The sequence below is a fragment of the Aptenodytes forsteri genome, unplaced genomic scaffold (assembly GCF_000699145.1).
Source record: "Aptenodytes forsteri isolate BGI_AS27 unplaced genomic scaffold, ASM69914v1 Scaffold185, whole genome shotgun sequence".
Lineage (NCBI taxonomy): Eukaryota > Metazoa > Chordata > Aves > Sphenisciformes > Spheniscidae > Aptenodytes > Aptenodytes forsteri.
The window spans coordinates 1,653,864-1,675,298 of NW_008796214.1; the positions used below are offsets into that span (position 1 = coordinate 1,653,864).

Below are 21,435 nucleotides of genomic sequence, written 5' to 3' on the forward strand. Positions count from 1 at the left end.
TGGGCATCGGTCGGCGGGTGGTGAGCAATTGCATTGTGCATCACTTGTTTTGTATGTTCTTTAATCATCATCATTATTATGATTATTTTCCCTTCCTTTTCTGTCCTATTAAACTGTCTTTATCTCAACCCACGAATTTTACTTTTTCCCCCCGATTCTTTCCCCCATCCCACTGCGTGGGGGGGCAGTGAGCGGACGGCTGTGTGGTGTTCAGCTGCCTGCCGGGTTAAACCACAACACAGTATGATTTCCATTTTGATGTTCGCTTTCCTGTACTATTTTCTGTTAAGGCTTATTTGGCGTTGTAATGAGGCCTTCATTTGGGTAAACTAAGGAGAAAGCCGTGTTAACTCTGCTTCATCTTTTTGCCTTTTCTTTCCTGAAATAAGCTGCTCTTTGCAGTCATAGCTCGTGAAGAGAGTGATAAAGGAATAATGGGTGTATATGCAGTATGAAAAGCCATACGCGTCGGATAATGTAAGAATGTATTATTTTAATTATATAGGAACGGCATCTATCAAGTTTAACCTTTGCTGTTTCCTAGCTTCTGAGAGAGCTTTGCGGAGCCTTGACACTACATTCCTGGTTCACGTACAATGCAGTTTGCCTTTTAATATGCAACTTTTTCCTTTTGTCGAAGAGGGGTTAGATTGCATTGCCAGTTGCCTGGCAGCGTTAGGAGTGAGACTATGCTGGGCAAAAAGCGTATTTACCTCAATTAAACAGTGTAGCTTTGGCTGAGGTGGTGCAAGTACAAGGAAATAAAATACGCGCCTCAGCCCGGCTCAGGCAGAAATGTACAGCCATAAAAAAAAAAAGCATGTCTTTAAGGCGTAGTAAGTGACGTATTGCTAACTTGTTTGGACAGGTTCAGGGCTTCCCCTGTGAACGACATCTTTTGCCAGTCTCTGCCAGGATCCCCGCTTAAACCCCATAATCTGGAACAGCTGGAGAAACAGCAAGAAATGATGAAGATGCCTTTTAGAAGGGTTAAGGAGGTAGGACTTCTTTAAATAGAAAAAATACTTATTTTCCATTTTGTAACACATACAACTCTCAGCTCCGTGGAATAAGTTCTCTTACCCAACTTTGTAAGACCACGTCAGTCTTTCAAACGGTCTTTAAGCTTGTTGAAATCATCCGTAACTTACCTTACTTGGAAGGAGAACAAAGCAAGTAAGTTTGGGCTACTAATTTAAAACTTCTGTGGCCTTCGTAGCCTACAGTTTACAAACGTGTTAAGTTTTTGACTTGCGATCTTTTTTTTTTTCGGCTATGCTGAAGACGGTGAAAACAATGACAAAATGCTTTCATAACTTTTCCCCCACCGCCTACTTCACTTAGTATTAAGTAACTTCATATAATTTATAAGACTTTGCAAGGGACATAGGAAATATAAATGGGTGTATTTGTGTGTACTTTAGTTTCAGGAAGAAATGCACTCAACAAAAGAAGAGAAATTTTCTTCCATTCATAAGCCTGTTGCTGTTGGAAGCCATCAACTCTTAACTGTGGGAACAACCCACATCTCCAAGTTGACTGATGATCAGCTTATAAAGGAATTTCTTAGTGGTTCCTACTGCTTCCATGGGGTGAGAAATAAAGCTGTGCATAACGAAATAGCTACTCCTTAATTGCACGTACTGGTTTATGTATCTGTTTAGTTTTTCCATGAACTCCGATAGCTGCATTGTTACACACATAACAGTTGCCTTTCCCTGCCTTGGTACGGGGAGGGCTCATACACCAAAGTCTACGCCAGAAAGGTGCCTTTAACCTTTCTGCTGAAATTTGGTTTGTTTGAGCAGACTGTGAGATGAAAGTAGATCATGAGAATTGTTCAGTGCTAATTTTGTTAACGAGAAGAAGAAAAAAAAAAATCTGATAAAACTTACTGAGAGACCATCCAGCAGACAAAAGTCATCTGAAGTTTTCCCTGTCTTTGAAAGAAGAAAGGATTTATTTAAAAGGTGAATAGAGGGTATACAAATAGTTCAAGGAATTTAGTCCTCTGTGGCTCTTCCAAGAGTCTTTGCTTAAACTCATTTATTCCATCCCTTACCTACGTCAGTTTGTCTAGTAAGAGATTCTCTCTCAGTGCAAGCCTTGAATCAGCATATCTTATTAATAGGTGCGGAGTTTTACAGCTAAACTAGCCAGTGGTTTAGGGTCTGGAGGGAAATGGATCTGGTTGTTTTGGGGCGTTTTGTTTGGTTGGGGGGTTTTGTTTTGTTTTAACGCCGAGATTATACCTCTCCCTAGGGTGTTGGTTGGTGGAAGTACGAATTCTGCTATGGCAAATACGTTCATCAGTATCATGAGGTATGTTTAAATAGTTTTATGTTCTGCCACTAGATGGCTGTGGGTGTGGGGGGAAAAAGGGTTAGAGGATCTGTCTACAATTTGAAGAAGGAAGTATCCTTTTCTTGGCCGATCAACATCCTGGGTTTAAGAAGTTGGATTTCAGAAAAGAAATCCTCCGAGTGCTGCCTAAGTTTATGCAGGGGGATGTAGGTACCGTGTCAGGTGGAGCACGGCGATAATCAAAGCTGAAAAAACGTGGGGTTTGTTGTGGGAATGCTCTTCTGGTCATCAAAACACCGCCTGGGTGGCTGTTCTGAGGAGAGCATCAGCTTGACTCTTGGCCCTAATACAAGATCAGGCATAGTTTGTCCCAAATGCAAGAACGTGTTATGTTGAGGGCAGCAGACTTGCTCGAGAAATGACATTCTCCACGTCATTAAAATATCCTCGCTGCTCATCGTGTACTACAGGTGTAATGGTCAGCTTTTCCTTTTTTAGGATAAGGAAAGTGGCAAGACTTCCGTGGTTGTGGGTACCTGGAGCAAGGAGGAACACATTGAATGGTCCAGGAAGAATGCTGCTAGGACCTACTATCTTAGAGAAGACGGCACACAGACAGTTAGGTACGGTTACAGTCACCATGATGACTACTCTGTTCCTGAACTGGTCTCATACTTGCGGTAGAGACGAATAAATGCCAGGGCCCGCTTCTGCAGCGCGTGAATATTCCGTTTACGAATAGATACAAGAAGCTGTCAAGAGCAGTGCGTGTAGATTTATTCCACACACACACCCCAAATCAACATGCAACATCAGAGAAGGTAATTCAACGCTTCGGATATGATGCAGGGAAAAATCTTCCAGTAGTGAACAACTCTTGCAGTAACTGAAATACAGCACGTTACTACTTTGTTTTGTACTTGAGTTAAATATTTGAAGGATGATGAGATGCTCTGTCACACAGGTTAGCTGTGTGCTTAAGAATTGTGTTTAATATGTCCAAACTTTTTCATTCCAATCTTTTGTGGCAGGATGGTGTCTCATTTCTATGGAAATGGAGATGTTTGCGACTTAACAGACAAGCCAAGGCAGGTGACTGTGAAATTGAAGTAAGTTAACTTTTTTTAGTAAACTGATGTTTTGCGCCTCTGCTTCCTATGTCAGAGGGGAAAGCCTCTGTTGTCTCCATAAAGCTCGGAACGCAATGACTGTTAGCTTAGCAAAAATGCTGTAGATACTAGGGAAATACACGTCTTAGTTTTGTGCTTGTTACATGCTAAACACTACAACATTTCTCTTCTGTTTTCAGATGTAAAAAATCTGATTCCCCTCACGCTGTGACCATATACATGTTAGAGCCTCATTCTTGCCAATACATCCTTGGGGTATGTAAAGACATACTTGAATTCCCTAAGATCAGGTGCCACCTAGTAGAGGACGTCTCCAGGTGTGTGTTTAAAATGGCCCCTTCCTTCCAGTGACTCTTCACAAAGGGTTCCTGTGGTGTACCTCAGCCCGTATGCCTAGCTGCTAGCGGAACAAAAAGCAGTACTTGTTTGCGTTTGCTTAATTACAGTCGTTACGCTGTCAATAAGCTACGGAGGTCATACCCAAAAGTAGAAAGCACTTACTAAATTTTACAGAGCGATGCTCCAGTACTGCGCCTCTTGCAGTCTGCTGTCCTCAGTCTCACGATCTCTGTTGCAACCTCTTGGACGAGTTTACCAATGATTTCACAGTCTTTAATGTTTTGATCTCTTAACGTTCAAGGTGGAGTCTCCAGTCATCTGTAAAATTCTGGACACCGCAGATGAGTATGGGCTCCTTTCAGTGCCCGGCTAACGACCAGTGAAGCCCACGACGCAAGCCGTACCTGTCAACAACCCCGCTGGCGTTTCCCACATTAACATCCCGTCTGTGAGATGACGACGGCAGAGAGAAGCTTTCAGCCGACCAACCTCACCAGCAGAATTCTATGAGATGAGGGACTCGTGAACCACTTTGTGTATAACTATGTGTATATAAGAGGTTATCGATAAACTTTTAATGATTAAAATCTTGTCTTGCACTTCCTGTTTGACTTGCGTGCGACACGTTCTACAATCATCGTCGTCATCGTTAAGGTATAAATTACCAACTTTTACAAGGCAAAATAAACAAGGTCCAGCTTCGCGGGAGGAGCTCAGCTGCCAGCAGAATGAAAACATGAAACCAACGCTTCTTGCTCAGGAGTCTTCAGCAGCTGCTACAACACTAAATCATTCTACCGCCGTAACTTACTTTGTCCAAACACAGCTGTTACCTCAGTTTGATTGCTTGGAACTGTATTAATACCACACTCCTCCCTCCTGTTACCTTACACCCTTCAACTGCTGTTTCTTCCCCCAGCCTGGGCTGCTTTCCAGGACTTTTTTTTTTTTTTTTTAATATCCACACTGTAGGGTTCATCTCAATCTATTTTGCTGAACGTTCTTAGTGACATCAGTCATATTTGCTGTTTCACTTCTACGGATGCTAAGGTATGATACCGGCGATCCACCGCCGGCATTTTTTGTGGCGGAGCTGTCAATATGAGCTAGCCCCCTAGACTCCCACTTGTCTGTAGTCAGCGGTGCGTGCTGTATGTGTGCCCGAGGGGTTTCCTTTTCGGTGACAAAGACTCAGCACCTCCACCTGCCTCTGGATGGACAGTACCAGGATGGAGGCCCGTTCTCTGGGAGCGTGCCTACCTTGCAAGTAAGATTTTTGGTGCAAGCAGATGAAGGTTTAGTCTGCTGGCAATATACGTTCCTAGAAGGTAACCGAAATACTACTTGACAGCAGTATCTCGAGTAGATTTCCATTATACTTCTAAAATAGCAGTTTTTAAATAGGTAAGGAAAAAAGTTGGCAAACCGCTGGCTTGTAGCCAACACCCACCCCACCCTCAAGGATTCCCTTCCCCGGGGGAGAACAGCGTGGGGCTGGCAGAAAGCGATTTCAGTGCTTTTACCAGGTGTGATGTCGACCGCTTGTTTTGTGGGTGAATGACTCCAAATCACAAGACAAGATTACGCGTGCGTCCTTCAGTCGCAGAGCCAGCACCGGCCCTGTGCCGAGCGTGCAGCGGAAGAAGTCCAGAGAGAGCGAGTTCACAGCTGAGAAAGCTTACTGATGGCTCGCTCTTAGTTAAGTTCCACCACAGTGAGCTTGAGAGCACGGTGTGAGGTCTGTAACGATGCGTGTGCTGGAAGGGGCAAAAGCTGGGCAGCGTCTGGGGCTGTAGCAACGGTGAACGTTCGGTGTGTTGGCCACATACGTAAGGCCACTGCGTTTCCTCTTTTCTAAAGCTATTGTGCAAGGTACAGGAATTTCATAACTGACGGCAGACGGAAATCCGCCAACCATTTGGCATATGACTAGTTGAATACTACCCAAAATACCAAGTTAAACCGCTAGACTGTTGCGATGTAAGAACCCATTTTATTGTCTCATAGAGTAGAAGAAAACCAAAACAGCAGCAGCAGCGTGATACAACATTTAAATTCAAAGTCATTGCTCCTGATCATATCCTTATTTCTGATGGCTTAACGGTGTGACAGAGGAAACTGGAAAAGGGGGAAGAGAGTCTTCTACTTAGAGGGGTTTTTTTCCCCCTGGAAGAGAGTCTTCTACCCAGATTTTTCTGCCCCCAATCTTCTCGTGAAGCATTAGATAAATAAGCAAAAAGTTGCTTAAGTTTTAATCCTTTCTTTAGCCAGGAGGTTTTAGAAAAGAAGACATGAAAAGCAGCGTCCTCCTGACTTTACATCTTTGTTTCCCTGAAGTTCTTTGACTTGCCTGAACAGTCAACTGGCCCCACCTTCTCATTAAGCGTCTGGTATGAATCTGGGCCCCATATTGACCCAAGTTTGTCTTTGGCCACATGCAAGCAACTTGTTGCACAATCTGCAAAGCTCTAGGGAGGGCTCCCCACCTTGCTGTCTGCCCAGCTTCGGATGAGCGTTTCGGCAGCAGCTCCTCCAGCTGCACTGTTACCCCTCAGCTGCCTTAATCCCAGCTCTGGACTGCCAGAGGCGTCACTCGCTCAGGTCCACGGCAGCGGAGACGCATCCCAAGTCAACGTACAGTAAGAAGAGATAAAACCATGTTGAGCCTCAGCTAACCTAATCTGTCTTTGCAATGGGCTGGCTGAATCCTCTCATTAAGGCTCTGGCAGTAGGTGGAAGTATTAGATTTGTGCAAACCCTTGCGACGGTTTTACTTTGAATGGAGGCTGCCCCGTATCTGCTTGGCTGCTCTCGGGAAAGGCAGTATAGACACAGTCTCAGCGCTGCGCCGAGCTCTCAAGCACCGAGAGCTCCAGCCCCGGGTTTGACGTGGACGCATGTGCCACGGTGCCCCACAGCAGAATGCAGACACGCAGCACTGGTCGGGACGGTGTCGGACCTCCTCAGCATCCATCAGGCTAGGTCATATCAAAGGGAAGAGAAACCACAACACGCTAAACCTTCTGGCACACCCCTCAGTTGTGGTAATTAGATCAGAGGAAAAAATAAGAGCAGTTATTTTGCAGGATGTAAAGGATTTCACTTCCCCGCAGAGAAGGGAAGTCCCCAGCGCGATGGGGAAGCACAACCTCTTTGACTAAGCAGCCACAGCACCTCAATGCGCCGCTAATGCCAACTTTCACCATTTTATGAGCAAACCACACTGTTGCCAAACCCATGACTTCTGTACCCAGTTCTCCATATTCCTCAGCCTCTGCTTCCCCTTGCACAGGAAGCAACATGCTCGCAGATGTTCCCACCCTGCGTCTGAACTACCCGCGAGCATACAAATCCACAAAGATAAAGCACGTGCTTTTCTCTCCCGCCCTCTCCCATCTCTCCCCGACCATCAGCTGATTCGGGAGAGAACCACCGAGCCGGGGGTGAGGGGAGCAGGGAAGATGCACGCAAAAAACCCACAGGGCACGACAGACCACGAGTTGATACTGCTAGAAATAATTAATTCCAACATAATTTTATGTTCTAACACATTTGAATCTAAAAGAAATGCGCAATTGAGAGTAACTTGCTGCTTCGACCCTCTCCCAGACAAGCCCTGAGGTGCAGGAACCAACCAAAAATGGGGAAAACCAAGCCTCTTCTGGCATGCGGAAAGCACAAAGCAGAATCAGAGGGATGCAGGTTTCTGTGCTGCTCTGCTTAGATTTATGCCTGAGATGTTATGCAGGTTTGCTTCTCAGCCTGAGAGGTATAGCTGTTTCCACGCTCATTTAAGAACCGGCAACGTGGAAAATAATGTGAATGGCAGACAGCAAATTTGCAGCAACGGTACTGATACCATCTGCAATTAGTCAAAGGGAATTACATCAAAGGAAAGTAGATTTGGGAAAGTGAAACGTGCCACCTCGATACTTACTCCTATGAGAAGAGTTCAAAGAACGAGCTGGTTTAGATCCCAAAGCACAGGATTTACCCACACAGAAGGAACAAACATCAGTAACAAGCGCTTAACAAACCCCCCCGACTTACCTGCACAGGAATGCTTAAAACTCACTTGTGGGCTCCTCCCACACAACCCAAACCCGTGTAAGGACGGCGGCGCTCACTCCTTGCCAAGACCTGCTGATGGAATATCAGAAAATGAAATCAGAAGTTTCTATAGAAGTCATGTCATTATTGCTATGTCTTTCTTTGCATTTCCACTCAAAGACACCGCTCAAATATAGCGGCCGTTAGACTTCAGACAACAGGGGCCCATTCTAGAGCTAATTTTTAACTGTCACTTAAACTCACAAATTATTAATTAGCTGCAAGACTGGATCAAAAAGCAGAGAGAATATTTATGTAAGACATCTAGCACAGCTGATAGACACGGCTGAGAGGAGTCACTGGCTCGATGTGCGAGGCGAGACAGTCCCCGGGAAGTTTCACTTAGCTAAAGGGGCGAAATAAGACAATCACCTCGGAAAGATTTCCTCAAGCGGTAAAGAAATGCGGGGCGTTCTTCCCTCTCCCTGCGCGGAGGCAGACGAGTGCATTTCCTGGTCATAAATATCTTATTTGTATAGCTATACAGATACGACTTACAGTTTTAATGCAGCACCCAAATCTTAAGCCCACCTTAATAAGAGAAGCTCTTTCGAGGTCTGGTCTCCTGAAGGCTGGTGCTCATCCTCTCTGGATTTGAGCAGGTCTTGCACAGGCTCAGCTCTCCTCCCTTAAATTACATTTCCAGCACAAAAAAACATCCCCTGCAGAGAGACAGTGAACATGTGGAAGAAGACCTGTCTCAGGAATTAAATCTCTTTATTGAGTCCCTGTGGGGAACCACGACCCTGCCTTGGTTCTGCTCTCAGCCGCGTTGTGTGTACTTTCCCTACTCACTCACACAGGCCTTTCTCGTCTGCTGCTCTGCCTCCACAACCCCCAAAATAAGAGGTTGCCTTCAAAAAAAAAAAAAAAAAAGGAGCATAAATGAATACACAGAACACGTGCTGGATGAAACACACGTTAGAATAATGCCAGCACAGCGTGTCGGTAGAATAACCATTCTTGTACCGAAAAGTATTCTTTTTCACTTTGTCACTTCCAACCGTGACCTACTCTCGCAGCCAGCCGATGGGCCCTGTGCTCGAATATAGCTGCTCCACCTTCCCAAAGAGGGAACTGCAGACCGAGTTTCAAGAGCAGCAGAGCTGTATTTAGATGAAGGAAGACTCATTGGGGAGAAATGGCTGTCTGCAGGGGGTCACCCCAAGTTGAAAGCAGGAGCAAGAATCTTTCCTGACATGTCCAAAACGCTCTTAATTTCCTGTCTCTTCTACTAAAGCAAGTTAGGATCTGTCTGAAGAATGGATGACTTCAGGGCAATTCCCAGAACCTGCCGGGCAGGAAAGTGCCCAGTCAGACTAGAAAGGGAGCACAACCAACCCTGGGGTTTTCCAGCCCCCTGGGACTGGACAGGGGAGCCTCTGGGCTACCCCAAGAGTTTCCAGTCACTGGCAGGGAGGAAAGGCAGGGGGGGAATCAGTAGCAGAAAAAGCAGAGCAGAAGACAGAGCTCTACGCCTTGTGCAATCTGTTGACTTCCCTTCTGTTGGCAGCCCGAATCAAACTAGCTGCAAACAAAGAGCACATCTTTTGAGGCAGCACTACAAACACTGAGAAAATCTCCTGGTTTTTTTTTTTCCTCCTAGTTAAAGTGCGCAAAAGGTACGATTGCTCACTTTGCAGGAGCACTTCTGGCGCGCAAGACCTCGTATTCACACATGAGAGCGCCCAATACGAAACCCTCCCCATCTTAGGAAACACACCCCACAACAAATCACTTTACGGGAGTAAATCAGTTTTAAAACCCCGTGGTCACGCCTGGTGCTTCCAGACCTTCCCTGCGAGGCTCAGGCAGGAGCGAAGCCAGCAGATATCTTGGGACGACACCGTCCACAGCGTCTAAGCGTTAAAACAAGCAACTTCCACCTTCTATTTTCCCCTCAGCAATGGGCTGAGCAGTTGCTGGTACCGGCACGATGGGGAAAACTTTACAGATTTCACCAGGGAGAAGCATCTCCGGCGCAAGCCTCCTCTGCCAGCCTCGCGAAGGGGAGCGGGGCCGGCCCGTTCCCGGGGGCGTCCCAGCACACACCCCGCTCCCGGCACTACAAAAGGCGGTGGCGGCAGCGGCGGCAGCAGGTACCGGCAGGGGAGCAGTGCCCGGGAGAGCAGGTAAAAAGCGGGGTAAGAGGGACGCGGAGGGTCGCTGGAAGTACGAGGGAGCTGTTCGCTGTCTTCCAGCCTTAAATCTGCAATGCTTTTAACGCCCTGGGGGCTTGCTTACCTCTGTGGTGCAGCAGCTCCCGGCTGCAGGTTATTCCTGCTCGGTGCGAGGCGCGAGTTAGGGATGCGGGGTGGTCTGGTGGTGGGGTCCTGCTGGCAGCGGAGAGCCCAGGGGACAGAGCTGGAAAGTCGTTGGGGTCCCTTCTCTTCAGTTAAACTTGATGGTCCAAGTCTGGTGGGTGGCAAAGGGGACTATGATAACACCAGGTTGCTCACCTGGAGGTCTGCACCCGCGTTTTCGGGTAATAAATACAAGACATGGACCATAGGTGTCAGGAAACTAGTGACAGACGGACCCGGGGCAGGAGAGGAGCTGGGCAGTGACGCTACAGAGCAATGGGAAGTCTCCAAAGATGAACGATACGCAGGCAGTGACCTCTCCTGGTGCAGGCTGCCTCATACAAGCCTCTGAAATTGTACTTCAAAGCAAACTTAGTCTTTTCCTTACTCCGACAGGTAAGGCTAAATAAATGGCCACTGGTAAATTCCTGGCAGAGAGCAAACCACCAAGGGGATGGGATCACAAGAAGATAGGTGATCACACAGTTACATGGAGCTCCCTGCCACGGTACTCTTGAAGACGCTACTTAAGTGGCTGAACAGGTTTGGGACGGGTCAGACTTACCTGGTTGTTGGGCGCCAGGACGAGAGATGTAAAACCCGAGTCCCAAGCAGCGGTTACAAAAGTGCATTTCAGATTATGCAGCGGAAAGATGCTATTGCCAAGGCTGCTCGCTACCTGCCCGGGGTGGGGGGGAAGGGAATAAAAAAAAATATTTAAAAAAATCATTCAGACTACATCTACAACGACCTGAAATGAATAGCGCGCTCCCTCAAATCGTCCTCCGACACCATCTTTTAGCATTGCCTCTCGCAAATAATAATGAAGCAAGATGTATTTTTTATGTAGATGAAAAGGGATTCATAGATACAACTAATGAAACAGTTTCTGTACTTGCGAGTGAACTAGGATTATTTTTTCCAAGGGTATTCATTAACACAGAGCATATTATAATGATGGATTTTACATTTCTTTTCTCCAGGATGAGGATCCTTACTGGAAGCCTTCATTTCTACTTCATTTCTTTCTTATTCAGTAGAGCAAATGGATTCCTAACTCCGAGAACACCTACAGCCTATGCCTTCCCGTTTTATAACTATTCTTATTTAAACCTCTCTTCTGTATCAGAAGCACAAGCTCCAAAAACGGCAAGAGCTCTCAATTTCTCACATAACGTAATTGAAAAAATAACCAAGAGAGACTTGGAAGGCTTTGACACGCTGGAAGTTTTAGACCTTTCCTACAATCAGATTAAGGACATTGAACCTGGTGCGTTTGAGAGGCTGCTCAGCCTTGTTTCCGTGAATTTATCATTTAATGCTAAGAAACTTCTTGTATCGGGTCTTCCGCCCCACCTGAAGCTCTTACCCACTAGCGAAGCCTCAGGGTCTTTACAGCTTTGTAGGTATTTTGACGGATCACCAGAGGCTGCTCTGGAGCCTTCTGCATCCATCGAGGAGCTGCCACATTCGGGAGGTCCATCTGTCCCGCAAAATGTCAATCTGAGGCTCAGACGAAGCACAGAGAATCTTCTTCGAAGAGCAGAGAAGAATGTAACCGTCTCTCCAACAGCCACGTTAAGGCCTAATTTCTGCGGAGCACCAATAAATGGGATACTCGACCTGTCAAACAGCAAACTCTCTGAGGAAGAGCTGACATTAAAACTGGATCCGGATCTCTGCCAGGCTCAGCTGGACAGTATTTTGGAGCTTGACATTAGTCACAGTGACCTGGAAATGGATCTTCTATCGCTGTTCGTCCTGTTTTTGCCAATGAAAAATGTGCAGTCCATCGATGCCAGTTACAACAAATTAACAATTAACGCTCTGGACGCCGAGGCGATCTGTAGCTTCCCATTCAGCAAGCTTTTGTTTTTAAATATTAGCAACAATCCCATAAACAGCTTGGATACGCTGTGTCTCCCTTCAACCATCAAGGTAATCGATTTGTCTTTCACAAACATAAGTCAAATACCCCAAAATTTTGCTAAAAAAATGTTTAACTTAGAAAACATGTATGTTCAAGGAAATCACTTCATATATACTGTACGTCCAGAAATCACTAATGCAGTTCCAAAGTTTCCCCCCGGAACTGTACGTATTAATGCCATTTCATTTGTCAGAAACCAGGCTGGTACACCCATCAAAAGCCTTCCGAAGAAAGTAAAACGCCTGAAAATGTCCAACTGCTCCATTGTAGAACTGCCAGAATGGTTTGCTGACACAGTGGAAGAATTATTATTTTTGGATCTCAGCAGCAACCGGATTTCTGTGCTTCCTGACTTACCCACCTCCCTGAAGCACCTCGACATAAGCAACAGCGATATTAAAATAATACCCCCTAATTTTAAATCCGTCTCCAACTTAACAATATTTAGTATTCAAAATAACAAAATTGTGGATATGCATCCTGAGTATTTCCCATTGACTTTAACAAAATGTGATATTAGTAAAAATAAGTTGAACACGTTGTCATTAACTGACGCCCTGGAGAAACTCAAATATCTTAATGTTTCTGGAAACCTAATCACCAGACTGGAACCCACCAGCCACCTTTCTGCGCTTGCTAATCTGGACAGTAGTCACAACCTGATTTCAGAACTCCCTGATCACTTTGGGAAATCTCTTCCAACGCTGAAATATTTTAATTTATCAGGGAATAAGATCTCCTTTCTACAGCGTGGCGCTCTCCCAGGTTCTCTGGTCGAGTTAGACATTAGTGACAACGCCATTACTACCATAGTGGAGGACACTTTTGGCCAGTTAACGAGTTTGAGCGTTTTGACTGTTCAAGGTAAACATTTTTTTTGTAACTGTGACTTGTACTGGTTTGTGAACACGTATATCCACAACCCACATTTGCAGATAAACGGCAAAGGAAATCTCAGGTGCAGCTTCCCACCAGACAGAAGGGGCTCGCTGGTGGAGAGCAGTAACCTCACGCTTCTGCGCTGCTCCCTGGGCATCCAGATGGCTATTACAGCTTGCGCTGCCATCCTGGTTGTTTTTCTGTTAACAGGCTTATGCTGGCGGTTCGATGGGCTGTGGTACGTGCGAATGGGTTGGTACTGGTGTATGGCAAAGAGGAAGCAGTACGAGAAGAGGCCAGAAGAGAAGCTCTTTGATGCCTTCGTTTCGTACAGCGAACAAGATGCAAACTGGACGAAAGAGAATCTGCTGGAAAAACTGGAAACTGACGGATTCAAGATATGTTACCACGAGAGGGATTTCAAACCGGGGCATCCTGTACTTGGTAACATTTTTTACTGCATAGAGAACAGCCATAAAGTCCTTTTTGTTCTCTCTCCCAGTTTTGTAAACAGCTGCTGGTGTCAGTATGAACTGTATTTTGCTGAACATCGGGTCCTGAATGAGAATCAGGATTCCCTCATCATGATTGTGCTGGAAGACCTCCCGCCCAACAGCGTGCCGCAGAAGTTCAGCAAACTCAGGAAATTGCTGAAAAGAAAAACCTACTTAAAGTGGAGCCCTGAGGAACACAAACAGAAAGTGTTCTGGCATCAGCTAGCAGCTGTCTTAAAAACAACCAACGAACCTCTTGTGAGAGCAGAAAATGGATCCGCCCGGGATATGTATGAGATGGAATGAGATACAAGAACGTGTAAAGGTTGTGCCTGGCAAGTCTGCGGTCAAATAAAAGCGTTTCTGTGTTTACCTCCTGCAAAGGCTGCTGTGTTGCAATGGGGGTTTGTCTCGGATCAGTCCCAGGAGAGGTTACGAGGGGGTTTGTAGCATGCGCGTTACCCCATCTGACGGAAGAACCCGTTATCCAAAGGGCTGAGACCCGAGCGCTGATGAACAGCCTTTTCTTCCCGGGTGCTTGATTTTCTTCAGCTATTTCCAGCATTTCTTAAAATGCTGTGGATGTCACCTGAAAGGAAGAACAGCTCGAGTCACACTGCATGTCCTAACCGTCTTTTTGAGATTATTGCAGAAATAATGAAAAGCGATGTCATTTGAAGGTAAAGTTGTAGTTCAGATTCTCGGTTCTAGTACAGCTTAAGATGGGAACACAGAGTGTGTACGTGTAAGACAGACACAAACCGTGACACTACACTGGTATCACTTTCCTTCTGTGGTTCAGCGAGAAAAGATTAAAGACTGACTCAATGCAGCCATCCGAGAGATGCAATTGCAAATCCACACTGCTGCATCGTTTGGTTTAAGTAACTGGTGGAAGAGATCAGACCTTAAAACCTTTTATAATTACAGTTTAACGTATACAACCAGACAATCAAAAAAGAGCCAGCTGAGCATGCCAGTCTCTACTGTTAAATATTTGGTCTGGGCTTTATTTGAATGCTGTTATCACAAACCTCTGAAGAATAAGCAAGAAAGTTCTGTAAAATATTATTTAGACTTAGGAAAGTTTCGCTTGACACAAGCAGCCTGACCCATTTCAAATGAATTCAGTGCTCCCTCTGCATAGTCCTTGTCATCACCTAATGCTACGTAATAATTTTATTTATTGTATTTGGAAAAAAAGAAAAAAATTCAGCTGATCTAACATCCACTTTCAAGAAAAATCCACAGACTGTGACACTAAATAAATACCAGGTGAGAACAAATCATTTAACGTAGCACAATCCGGACTCGCTCACAAGATGAGCAAACCCAAATGACTCTAGCAGCAGAAGACCACAGACCCAGGAATGCAGAACGTCAATGTACAACAGAGGGGACAGCACATTTGAAACACATACTCTGAAAGGGAATTAGCTCTGCTGTGACAAAGTAAGACCAATACCATCCTATTTGCTGCCAAAAGGGGAAACGTAAAACAAAGAGACATCAGCAAATACAGCAGCTCTTCCGCAACGTACTTTGAAAAGGAAAAGATCCAGCTGGAGCAGTACGTGGTTTTCGCCCTCCTTGTGCTGCTTCCTAGTAAAAAGGAAAAACCCCACGTTGCAGCACGTAGCACGTTTGACTCTTGGAACCATGGTTCAGGGACAGCTTTTGTAACGAATGAAAGCGTTTTTCTAATACTAAACATAAACCCATTTTAAATAGGAATTGACGCTGACCTGTTGTCAGCACTTATTAGCACGTAATAAATGACATTTTAAAGTCAATTTGCCAGTACTGATTAAACTTAAGGATACTGTACTTGGTACATCCATGAAGCGCAGTGCTTGAAGTTGACAATAACCAAACTGCTATTCAAATCAAAGAAATCTGCATCAATTGCACCGCAGGACAGAACCAGTGCTCACAAACCCCAGAAGTGCTTTGAAATTGCCTCCTTCCCCTTCGTCCCACAGTGCCGATTCTCCAGTTTTCCACCAGTGCAAATTATGAGATGCGGAGTAGGACTTACCCTGCTCTAACATCTCCATTTACGGAGAGAGATCTCTGTACTCTGTGCAAACTCACCCTTCCCCGAGAAGCGTGAGGAGTCATGTACGCCGACTGTCGTGAAAAACAGAATTATTTCCCTGTTCTTTAACTTGCTGTCAGCCTGGCAGCCAGTGAGCTGGTGAGAGAGAGAGCTGGGACCTTTTTTCCTGCTATGTGCAGCACGAGCAAAATTCCTTACCAGCGCTCGGTGGCAGGACCATTTATGTAATGCTCCATCCACCTGTGGCATCGGTGCAAATACACTCCTCTTAAATACTTAAAAAAAACCCAACTAAACAAACATTCAAAACAGACAGAAGGCCAACCTAGAAAATGCCCATAGGACTCCACCTTAACCCCTGCAAGACTGTTCTACCATTTTAAGATATCATACCACCCCGCTTCTCTCCGTTTCCATCGTGAACATCTCACGTTGCTCTCTCTAGCCCTGCTTCGCTGCCTCGTGGAAGAAGGTGAAGAGAGATAATGGTGCGGGTAAGCACAGCCCTGGCGGTTCAGAAGTCCCTTTACTTTCCCTGTGCTGCAGGTGGAGGGGTACTGAAGACTATACGGGGGATAGTTTTCACAGCTTTCCTAACAAGTGACAAATTATATACCTAAACCATACATACGATAAAATACCACAAGATACCACATAATTATTAGGCACTGATCCTTCTTGACTATCGTCTGTCCAATTTTTGCACCTTGCTCTCCCCAGCTTGTTAAAGCCTTACTGTTAAGGCAGACTGGCTCTGTGACTTGGGAAAAAACCATACGCTGCCTTACAGAAATCTCTCTAATCTCTAGTCTAAAAAGTTCTGAGGTGGTGCCCAACTGTTGAACATTCTTTAGCAACTTTTTGAGGTTGTGTAGATATCATTTAAAGTTATTTGGCATTACGAGCTTTCAATTTTCATATGTAAAGGACAAAAAAAAAACCCCACACCCAATACTGCAGGCCAAGAGCTGAAAAAGTCAACTCTATCACCATAAAGCAAGACCTGTGACTTGAAAAAGCTTGTGAATTATAAAAATCTTTCAAATACTTTTGTTCCAAGTAAACAACCTGAAGTCACTTGTTAGTGAGACCAGCCCCATGCAATTCATCAGCTCTTTTTCTAATCAGCTTCTCTATGCTCTCCCTTGAGGCTGCCCCTTATTTCATGAGATACCCTGGTCAAACTGTTAGCAATACACCTAACACCGCAAACGCAGACTTTCAATAATAAAGCAGAAACAGCCCTCGGGCCAAATACCATGACAGCGGCCAACACCAGCAACTTCAAAAGAAGCTGAAAAGCACACTGAAAACATACGTTGGATAACCTGTTCCACCAGGATGGGTTCATCCTAACCCCAGAAACCAAAGACTGCTTTAGTTCCTGGAGTATAAAATTTTACATGTGTTCTAAAACGTGTTGGCATTAACCGTCAGGCTCCCGATATTCGTATTACCCACGTGAAATACCTGTTAAGCCTCCCCCGTTTTTTCTAAACAGTTCTGCAGCGATGAGGTCCACAGCGTAGGTGCAGGCAGTAAGGAGAGCACAGCACCTTATGAGTCTGGGATTTGCCGCCTTTCATATTCGTGAGATGATTTCTTGTTCTTGTGTTACGGACTGCACTAACTACAGACCTACTTTTTCTAAACCATTCAGTATTCACAGACTTTTATTGCTTACTCTCTTACCCCTCTCCTCTCTTCACATGCATTTTCCATCTCCTTCGTCCAGCACTCTGTTGCTTCCCCTCTCAATTAGATTGCTGCTTTTTCATCCTCGCAGTCACGCTTTACTGGTTCTGTGCTCAGCAGAAGAGGGTTCTGATACAACAAGGGGGCTAAAGGAAAAAAGAAAAGTTATACTCCAGAAGAGTCTAAAACAACTCTTTTATCATATGATAATTGATTACTTCAGTTTACGATTCACTTCAAAGAAATTGTACCTACGTATTTTCAAAATCCAATCTCTATTTACTACAGCCGTAAGCCTCCCCCAAAAGTTATTTAGCACAACTGACAACTTAAATCAGATTTTGATTCTACTGCAGATTAACAGGCGTTGCACTTTCCTATCTGACACTATAAACACATTGGTTGTATTAAGAATACGACTGGCACCAGGGGTTAACAGAAGAGCAATATACAAAGTGCTTTAAAGGGACTTCAGTTCTTCTGTCTTAACAATACATCACGTAGAGGCAATAAAACCTCCTTCTGTCCTAAAGCTGTACCCTTCTTGCTTTGCTCCCACGTGAATACTCGATGCACATTACTTTTACGAAGAAGGCGCGAGGGATTTAACCTTCTATCATGTGATGAAGTTCACGTGATCCAAACCAAACGCACAGCAGGAGTCGTACATACGTGCAGCAAACCCCAGAAGTGGTCAGTGTTAAAACCAGCCCTAATGCCTATCTTCAACTCCCTTGAGGTACATACAGGACCCCATCTTGCAACCACTTTCGGGGTCCTGCCCTGTACTCCTTACGATCTGAAACTGTAACTGCTGCCAAGAACGTATAGTTTGAGACAAAACGACAGGATCCCACGTATTTTTCCCCTCCAAATTAGTACACTTTGTTCTAAAGCAAAATGCAAAGACAGAAAAACCAAACAAGACTGATCTTTCAGTTATCTTTTATAATTACTTTAGAAAGAACCATGTTATTCATTTATAGAGAAAAATCTGGGCAGGGAGAAAAGACTTATGGAAATAAATTCAATTTTACATTGTATTAGAAAGTTGTTCACATCCATTTTATTGCAAGAAAGCTGTCTTGAATTATTCAAAATTAATTAAAATTCAGAGTGTTAAACAAAGAACAGTGTTCATAATGTAATAGTCTTCCAGGAAAATCTTGAAAATAGTTTAGTTAAATAGCCTAAACCAACAACAACTCACACATGGCAATCATGTGAATGTTTTTTGTTTCTAAAATAACAAATCATCTTTCCATCACTGTAATTTTGCTAAAGATGTGGCATTTTCCTACAATGAGGCACCAAAAGTCTGTGGCACGATTATTTCGGAGATATGAAGGCTCTGCTGAAGTCCATAGAAGTTGAAAAGGTGATTGCTTGTTTTGAAAAGATCCGGCCACTTAAAGCGGTCATTGTCAGGAATTTAAATATCTCCAAATCATTCCGTTTCGTAAGGAATTCCCACAACACGTGACACAACACAAATGGTCGGATTTATAAAAAAATATTTAACTTCTGTTATTTGCTCGCTGTGTAGACCAACAGATAAAGTTTATAAGTAGACAGATTATTCATCTTTAAATCAAACTGATGTTAGACTTCTTAAGAAAACCTCAAAAACTTGTAGTCTTCTTGTTACGTGGTCATTCTGTTTTTAAAAACGCTAATAGCTGTCAGTTCTACCTGTCAGGAATATCACAGCCGAATCCCCCCCAATTCCCGCTTTTATACAAACTCATACACAAAAAAAGCAACCAGTAACACTACTCCTTGCGTAACAGTTTACGAATTAGAAAGTTCCAGAGGTGACTGCATTACTAATAGTGTATCAGTACTATAATATTGCAATATTCATCTTCATCCTCAAGTAAAACCTATAATTAGGTATTGCACGGTTATTTCTATCAGATATAAAATACTTCTCCAAATATATTATTTTGGGATACATAACGCCACCACTGATCCTTAAAATAAATGTACAGAGGAAATTAATATACACATATGCACTTCAGAGGTTTATTACAGTGCCACAACACTTCTCAAAAGTCCTTCCCCGGTGGCAATATAATGCTGTTTATAAAATGCCTTGTCCTGCTTTAGGAAGCTGAGACTGAAATCCTAAACTTCAGTTGAAGTTCATGGAAATTTTGCCATTTACTTCAACGGAGCCAGGATTTCACCCTGTGAATAGAAAGGACTTTTGTTATTACTGACACTTGCTACAATAAAATACCACCGATTCTTCCAACCTTCTGCAGTGGGAAAAGTTTGAATTTAAGTATCGTAATACCAAGCATCCTCCCAATTCTTCCTTCTTGAAAATACGGCAAGTATGCAATTTAAGAGGTAATACTTCTGGCGCAGCCTCAGATTGTTCTCCGAGATATTCTGCCTCGTGACGTAACAAATCACATACTTATAGTGCTTTTTTTTTTTTCACTTGTCCATCAGTAAAATTTAGTAACAAAACCACCCCCATGTAACAATTCCAAACACAAATCTAAAATACTGCCCTTTTTGACTTGCCGCAGAAATTCAAGAAAGCGTCACGGAAGTAATATCCCAGTATTCACTTCAAAGGCAAATAGCTGGATATTAACATTAGCGGCGTTTTTCTTAATCGGCAGCAGTATCATATCATTGAGTTCAGAATCATCATTAACAAAGGCAAAGAAGGGGACTCACTAGATCCACACCCTTTCCTAAGGTTACACCGAGGGCACTGGTATCTGCTTAGTCGAAGCACTGTCATAGTCTCGCACCAAGTCGTTGGTGGTGTGATAATGCATGGCAATGTAGGATTTGGCAAACCCGAAAGCTGAGTTTACCGGCTGTAAGCTATTGGGGGTGCTCACTTCCTGGGAAGGGCTGCTGTTATAGATACTGTAATAGGGCTCGATTCGGGTGTTCATGGGGGTCGAGCTGCTCTGTGCATAGTGCTGATGCCCGACAGAAGCCTTGGGACTCAGCACGCTTTCCTTGGAGTGACTAGGGCCGCAGGCTTGGTCCACAAACTTTTTCTGAGGTTTTGGAGACAACATGTATGCTGAATTGGTCTCGTGGTGGGATGACTTGTTCCTGTTGACTTCCAGGCTGCCTTTGCCCACGGCCCGAAGCCTTGTCTTCTGCTTGCAGCAGAAAAAGACAAGGGCTACGTACTGCAGGCACCAGAGGACTCGTCTCCGAAGTCCGGCACTGTTGCGGGAATATATAAAAGGATTTAATCCAGATTTGAAAAAAATGAGGGTAAACCCACACAGCTCGAACTGGTAGAGAACGAAGCCACCGCTGCTGGACAGCATGTCCTGCACCAAAGAGATGCCCAGGGGCAGACAGCAAACCAAGACAGAAAGCACGATGACGACGCAGGTCACCACCGCCCTGGAGTCTTTGGCCGTGGACAGGTTGACTGCCGACACCAGCTGGAGCCGCACGCCGGCGGCTGGCCGAGGTGCTTGGTGTAGCCGTGCGTCTGGATGTGCTGCGGCTTGCTGTAGCTCTGGTTCCTGTACAAGGCGGGCACGGTGCTCTGCACGCCCTCCCCAGCCCCGGTGGCCGGGGGCCCCACGAAAGGCTGTGGTCTGGAGGTGTCCACGGCCGCCACGGGCGGGCACTTCCTCACCTGGGCATTCCTCCGCAGGGCCTGGGCAATCATGACATAGGAGACGGACACCACGGCCACGCAGCAGATGAAGTCGGTGACATAGAGGTAGAGGATGATCTTCCCCTCGCCGCTGGCGAAGCTGGACATGGGCAGGCAGAGGTGGGAGCCATGGGTTTTCAGCGTGGCCAGGGTAGCCAGGGTGAAGCTGGTGGCCCACAGGAGCAGGGTGAGGAGGAGGGTGCAGGGGAAGGAAGCAGCGCGGTGCGGCTGCTTCCCCAGCACCATGCGCAGCCGGTGCAGGGCGATGACCGCCACCGTCTTGAGTGACATGATGATGAAGCCGGAGCTGGTGAGGTGGAAGGTGAAGCAGAAGGCGGCCGGGACACCTCGGGCCGTGTCAAAGAAGAGGACGAAGGCGAACATGGGGGCGGCCACCCCGCAGATGAAGAGGTCGCAGAAGGAGAGGTTGAGGATCATGAAGTCGAAGTTGGTCCTGAATTTCCTGAAGGCCGGGTCGAAGAAGGACAGGAGGACGATGAGGTTGCCGTAGGAGCCCAGACAGAAGACCAGGGCCAGCAA

General features: G+C 45.2%; 3 protein-coding genes across 4 annotated transcripts in view; 2 read left to right on the forward strand and 1 right to left on the reverse strand.

Annotated features, from left to right (window-relative positions):
- ERLEC1 (endoplasmic reticulum lectin 1) overlaps positions 1 to 4,377 on the forward strand; it is a 14,389-nt gene extending 10,012 nt beyond the window's left edge. Inside the window, exons 7-13 of one of the 2 annotated variants that reach the window (XM_009288438.2) lie at positions 869 to 998; positions 1,425 to 1,592; positions 2,263 to 2,322; positions 2,803 to 2,927; positions 3,336 to 3,413; positions 3,614 to 3,689; positions 4,075 to 4,377. In XM_009288438.2, coding sequence (XP_009286713.1) covers positions 869 to 998; positions 1,425 to 1,592; positions 2,263 to 2,322; positions 2,803 to 2,927; positions 3,336 to 3,413; positions 3,614 to 3,689; positions 4,075 to 4,146 — 709 coding nt within the window. In that variant the 3' untranslated portion in view covers positions 4,147 to 4,377. The remainder of the gene's footprint in view (positions 1 to 868; positions 999 to 1,424; positions 1,593 to 2,262; positions 2,323 to 2,802; positions 2,928 to 3,335; positions 3,414 to 3,613; positions 3,690 to 4,074) is intronic. The other variant, XM_009288439.2, reaches the window with a different exon arrangement.
- A 6,793-nt stretch (positions 4,378 to 11,170) lies between these two features.
- LOC103906523 (toll-like receptor 2) lies at positions 11,171 to 13,846 on the forward strand. The gene has a single exon (XM_009288440.1). The coding sequence runs from the start codon at positions 11,171 to 11,173 to the stop codon at positions 13,793 to 13,795; it is 2,625 nt and encodes an 874-aa protein (XP_009286715.1). The 3' UTR covers positions 13,796 to 13,846.
- A 6,114-nt stretch (positions 13,847 to 19,960) lies between these two features.
- GPR75 (G protein-coupled receptor 75) lies at positions 19,961 to 21,435 on the reverse strand (the record flags this gene model as incomplete). The annotated part of the gene is given in 2 exon segments (XM_009288478.1): positions 19,961 to 20,694; positions 20,697 to 21,435. Coding segments are annotated over 2 exon segments (1,473 nt in total), but the record flags the coding sequence as incomplete, so codon positions are not given.